Source organism: Ovis canadensis, chromosome 3, assembly GCF_042477335.2.
Source record: "Ovis canadensis isolate MfBH-ARS-UI-01 breed Bighorn chromosome 3, ARS-UI_OviCan_v2, whole genome shotgun sequence".
Taxonomy (NCBI): domain Eukaryota; kingdom Metazoa; phylum Chordata; class Mammalia; order Artiodactyla; family Bovidae; genus Ovis; species Ovis canadensis.
Genome location: NC_091247.1, coordinates 214,324,380 through 214,330,379, shown reverse-complemented (window position 1 = coordinate 214,330,379; position 6,000 = coordinate 214,324,380). Strand labels below are relative to the sequence as shown.

Sequence of the window (6,000 nt, the reverse complement as noted above, 5' to 3'; positions counted from 1 at the left end):
GAAGGAATGGTACTCATAGTTTTTGATGCGACTTTTCTACTCCAGCCCCGGTCAGGGGGCCCGGCTCTCAGGACCACGGAAGCAGGAGGTCAAAGGACCGTGTTGCTCATATAAGGAGATGTGGAAGATTCAGAAGCTCATTGGTGTCTGAGCTTCAGAAAGGGGCAGATGCAGCCTCCGATAGCGCCTGAAATGGTGAGAGGTGTCACTATTGGCTCTCAGGAGGGAGGGTGTAAGGGGTGGTCTATATAGATCCTGGTTGGCACCCTGACGCCTCCTCACAGGCTGATCCTGCAGTTGGGACTGTGACCTTGAGGACGTGGGGTCAGGATGGCTCTGGGCAGACATCTCTTCCTGCGGGGACTCTGTGTCCTCCTCCTCAGCACCATGGTGGGTGGTCAAGGTAAGAGCTGGCCCTCTGTCCTGGGTCCATGGCAGGGGAGTGGACCGCTTGGTGAAAGGAAAGGTGTCTGGAGTTCTGGAGCTGAACCTCAGTATTTTTGACCAAAAAAGAGCCACGCTGACTGTGAATGCTGGTCCGTCTCCTCTGCGGGCTATACTGGTTGTAGCGGCAGATTTTACAGAGCAGTGAGATTTGGTCTGGAATGAGCTGGGTCAGCCTGAGTCCCCTCCGCTGTCTCTCTTGTTCTCAGGGAGCTTCTAGGAGTCCCAGTGGCTCCCAGTGTGTGGAAGGTCCAGCGACTGACCCCAGCGGGGACTCTGGGCTGTTCCCACACACTCCACGTGCCTGGTGTGTGAGCACTGCCCCGGGTCCCCGTGTTTCCTGTGTCTGTGCTCCTGTGGGCTCTGTGCTTGTGTGTGTGTGTGTGTGTCTGTGTCTGTGTGTGAGGAGTTTGTGTTTGTGTGCAAGGATATGTGTTTGCAGGGGTTTGTGATGAGTGTGTGAGTGTGTGTGTGTGTGTGTGTGTGAGAGAGGGTGTGTGTGTGTGTGAGGGTGTGTGTGTGGAGTGTGTGAGGAGTTTGTGTTTGTGTGCAAGGGTATGTGTGTTTGCAAGGGTGTGTGAGGAGTGTGTGAGGGGGTATGTGTGTGTATATGGAGTGTGTGAGGACCTTGTGTGTGTCTGTGTGTGGTGTGAGGATGTGTGAGGAGTTAGTGTGTGAGGAGTGTGTGAGAGTGTGTGTGAGGGTGAGGAGTGTGTGTGTGTGTGTGTGTGTAAGCGGGTGAGTGAGGAGTGTGTTTGGGTGTGAGGAGTGTGTGAGGTTGTGTGTGGAGTGTGCGTGTGTGATTGTGAGGCATGTGTGAGGAGTGTGTGTGTGTTTGAGGGTGTGTGGGGAGTGTGTGAGGGTGTGTGTGTGTGTGGAGTGTGTGTGTGAGGAGTGAGTGAGGAGTTTGTGTGTGTGTGTGGAGTGGGAGTGTATGAGGAGTTTGTGTGTATGTGCGTGTGAGTGCGTGTGAGTGTGTGTGGATCCTGTCTGTGTGAGAGGAACTGAGCTGCTGAGCAGGGACAGAGTCTGCGGGTCTGTGAAGCACACAGGGTCCCACAGGGCTGGGTGTCACGGCCGCTGCATGTGACCAGATCAGAGATGATGGCGCACCTGCCTGCCTCTCTGGCTCCTCTCCCCCATCCCCCAGGCTCCCCTCTGCATGTTGCTGCGTCTGCCCAGCACTGGGCTCTGTGAGAGGCTCTGCCTGCTTATCTCACTTGTCCCCATTACGGAGCAGAAGCCCACAGCCAGGAGCGGGGACCTCTTGTCTGTAGAGATCAGTTGTGCAGCCCCAGGTGTCTAAGTTCCCTAATCTCTGCCCCGGTCCCTGTGACATTTCCTGATGTGCTGGGGACCTGGGATGGTCCTTTCCCCTCCCAGGATCTGCTGTGACTCTGTAAGGAGCACTTTCTGCTCGTGCCCTCTCCTGTCCCTCCCTGCAGCTGGTTTCCCCTGAGTGAGAGGACGGCAGGCGTCAGGGCTGCGGCTGTGGAGAATCTGGTCTCCAGTCTGGTGGAGGCGGCCCTCTCAGATGTGGGTACTGGTCTGGCTGAGACTCACTGCAGCCCCATCTCATCTCAGAGCTCCCTGCCATCCCCTAGACCTCAGCCTCCAGTCCACAGCTCTCCTTGGGAAGCCCTTCCCTCCTCATCGCTGCTCCTTGAGTGCTGAGCAGATGCTGGTGAAGCGTCTCCTCCTGAGGGCTCTGGCGGTCAGAGGTGGGTTTTGGTCTCACAAGGGGGAGATGACGGATGTTTTGATGCATGGCCCCTTTCTGTTACAAGGAAAATTGTAGGAAATAGCATCAGCTGTTTTTAAGAAGCAAGAATATTTCACCAAAGCAAGCACTATTTTCATTTTCTTTGAAACGACACCATTCAGAGTTATCCTATAACATCTTATTCTTCTACTTCAGGCTGCAGTAGACTTGCTCCTTGTAAAAATAAGGGTCTTGGCTTTTCTGAGCACCTGATGATTTCTCACACGTTACAGGAATCTCCACCTTGAAATTCATGATGGGCATTGGCATAAAACTATCTCTCAAATGCAGTTGATACCATTAGACAAAAATGTAGATCCTCAGGATTAGATAATTTTGCATATGTTGTTTTTTATCCCGTTTTTACAATCCAGAATATATTTTGGACATTTTTCTATATCATTAACTATTATTTTACACACTAAAGCATTCTATTGTAGAATTTAAAAATACAGGCTATCACAGGGATAGAACTGAATTTTTTAACTGCCTCCAGTTATTTCACTATATGCAGAAGTGCAATATGCTCACCTGACCGTCTGTATTGAGCGTTTAGTTGTTTTCAACAATTTTTTGCTATTATGAAAAATGTTACTCTGAACTTCCCTGTGTTTAAATGTAGGACCATCCCTGATTGCTTCTCTTAATCCTATTCTAAAGGTGAGGTTTCCGGGAATTCCCTGGTGGTCCAGTAACTAAGACTCCATGCTGCCAGTGCGGGATCCCAGATTCAATCCCTGGTCAGGGAACTAGATTCCACATGTGGCAACTGAGAGTTTGCATCCTGCAGCTAAAGATCCTGCATATGGCAACTAAGACCTGGGCAGTCAAATAAACAGACAAATAAACAAATATTTAAATGTTGGAAAAAAAAATGGAGTTGCTGCTTTATAGGCTGAGTACCTCTAAGGCTTAAAGGCTTTGTACCTATACCTTTAAAGTTTTTGGTACATAGAGATTAATGCTGGCCAGAAATAGCTGCATTGAACTTTAGTTCTACAAATGGTGAATGAGAATGTTAGTTTCCACATAGCTTCACCAACTTTGTCTTCTTATGATGTTCTAAAATCTTAGCCAGTTTGGTAGGCAAATACTCGCATATATTAGCTAATTTAATCCTTCATTTGTGAATTACTTTGCTCATTACATTTGTCCTTTTTACCTTGTGATGGCTATCATTTTTGTCATGATTTGTATTCAAGCTCTTTATACTACTACTATCATCTACTGCAACAACCTACAGTGCATTTACTTATATGAACTCATTTGAGCACACAACAGTCCAACAAGGCAGAATATATATTTTATCCACCAAACAGATCACTGAGGCAAAGCAAAGTCACTTGCCCAAGATGAGTCAGTTTTAAGAAATAGAGGTAAGACTTGAAACCAAGCAGTTTGGGTGCAAGCCCCTGTCCTATTGAATTACAGTATTTTTTAGACTGAATATGCTTCCTTCAGTTTATTGTTTGATTTTTTTTGACTGTACCAAACCAGACCAGGAATCAAGCCTGTGTTACCTTCATTGAAAGTGCAGGGTCCTAATTGTTGGACCACCAGGGAAGTCCCTCATGGAAGTTTCTAATAATATTAATTGCCTGTTAAAATTTCCTGTTTTTGTTTCCACTTTCAGAGCCTTGTCAAGCATGTTCTTCCTCACTTCATATTTAAATAAATTATTTTATCTGTAATAATTTTATGAATATATTTACATGTGTAAATGCTAAATAATTGTGTCAGTTATTTTATATATGATATGACATTCTACCTAATTTTATTTTATTTTTTCCAACGTCATTCTTGAATTATTTCTTTTTCTTTTCTTACTGATTTGAAGGCCATAAATGTGCTAAATTATATCATTTCCATACCTTCTTTTCAGAATTTATTTAGACTTTCATTCCACAAATGTTTATTAATTTAAAGATGGGTTTGTGGGGCATTCAACCCATACCCTGTGCAATTCACCAGATGCTGAGGCCCTGATGGTGGTGAATAAAGGTCCCTGGCCCATATTAACTGATAGTCTAGTGAAGCTGGACAATAAAACTAGAAATTATAATAAACTCTGATAAGTGCCATCAGTGGGGACACCAGCAGGATTTTTTTTTTTTTTCCAATGAGTTAGCTCTTTGTATCAAGTGGCCAAAGTATTGGAGCTTCAACTTCAGTATCAGTCCTTCCAATGAATATTCAGGGTTGATTTCCTTTAGGATTGACTGTTTCAATTTCCTGACAGTCCAAGGCACTATCAAGAATCTTCTCCAACACCACATTTCAAAAGCATCAGTTCTTTGGTGCTGCTTCCTGGGTGGTGCTAGTGGTAAAGGACCCGCCTGCCAATGCAGGAGACATAAGAGATGCAGTTTCCATCCCTGGGTTGGGAAGATCCCCTGGAGAAGGAAATGACAATCCACTCCAGTATTCTTGCCTGGGGAATCCCATGGATAGAGAAACCCGGCAGGCTGTGGTCCATAGGGTCACAAAGAGTTGGACACTACTGAAACGACTTAGCACGCATGCACGCAGCTTTCTTTATGGTTCAGCTCTCACATCCATACATGACCACAGGAAAAAACATAGCTTTGACTATACAGACTTTTGTTGGCAATGTGATGTCTCTGCTTTTTAATACACTGACTAGGTTTGTAATGGCTTTTCTTCCAAGGATCAAGTGTCTTTTAATTTCATGGTTGCAGTCATTGTCCACCGGGATTTTGGAGCCCAAGAAAATAAAATCTGTCACTACTTCCACTGTTTCCCCATTGACTTTAGTTCAGATGACCATTTCAAGTATTAAAAGCTGAGAAATATATTTCCAGCTCCCATTACTATTATTCCTGTCATTTTTCCCTTGAATTTGCAGAAGTTTTTGTCTCTCTCTCTATTTTTTTCTATCTATTGTTTCCAGCTTTATTGGAAGGTAATCACCATATAATAAGATATAAGTGAAAGGTATACAGTATGATGACGTGAAATACATATGTATATATCCTCCAGTGAAGACATACAGGTGTCCAAAAAACACATGAAAAGATGCTGAGCACCATTAATTATCAGAGAAATGCAAATCAAAAGTACAATGAGGCATCACCTCACACCAGTCGGCCATCAAAAATTCTATAAATGATAAATGCTGGGGATGGTGAGGAGAAAAGGGACTCAACCAAGAGCAAACTCATTGGAAATTATCTGGGAAACACTGAAGGCAAGAGGAGAAGGGTGCAGCAGAGGAGGAGATGGTTAGATAGCATGATGATTACAAATCATCTTGAATTTGAGCAAGCTTCAGGAGATAGTGGAGGACAGGTGAGCCTAGAGTGTGTCAGTCCATGAATTCACAAAGAGTTAGACATGACTTACCAACTGAACAACAGCAAATAACTGATTCACTTTGTTGTACAGAGGAAATACAACATTGTAAAGCAACTATACTCCAATAAAAATTAATTTTAAAAGGATACAAATGAACTTATTTACAAAACAGAAGCAGACTTACAGATATCCAAAACAACTTATGGTTACACAAGGGGAAATGTTGGGAGTTAGGGAGAGGGAGAAATCAGGAATTTGAAATTAACACACATGCACCTTACCATATATATGATAGATAATCAACATGGACCTACTGTACAGCACAGGGACGTCTAATCAGTATTCTGTGATAAGCTAGAAGAGAAAAGAATCTAAAAAAGAATGAGTATGTGTATTAAAAAGTATAACTGAGTCACTTTACTGTACACCTGAAACTAACACAACATTGTAAATCAGCTATACTCCAAAGATTAAGGTAT

The 6,000-nt window shown here is 44.1% G+C and overlaps 1 protein-coding gene across 1 annotated transcript in view; it reads left to right on the top strand.

The window, feature by feature from the left end:
* Window positions 1-274: 274 nt before the first annotated feature.
* The window catches only part of LOC138437854 (antigen WC1.1-like), a 58,782-nt gene continuing 53,056 nt past the window's right edge, over window positions 275-6,000 (top strand). Inside the window, exon 1 of the mRNA XM_069585825.1 lies at window positions 275-403. Coding sequence (XP_069441926.1) covers window positions 331-403 — 73 coding nt within the window. The 5' untranslated portion in view covers window positions 275-330. The remainder of the gene's footprint in view (window positions 404-6,000) is intronic.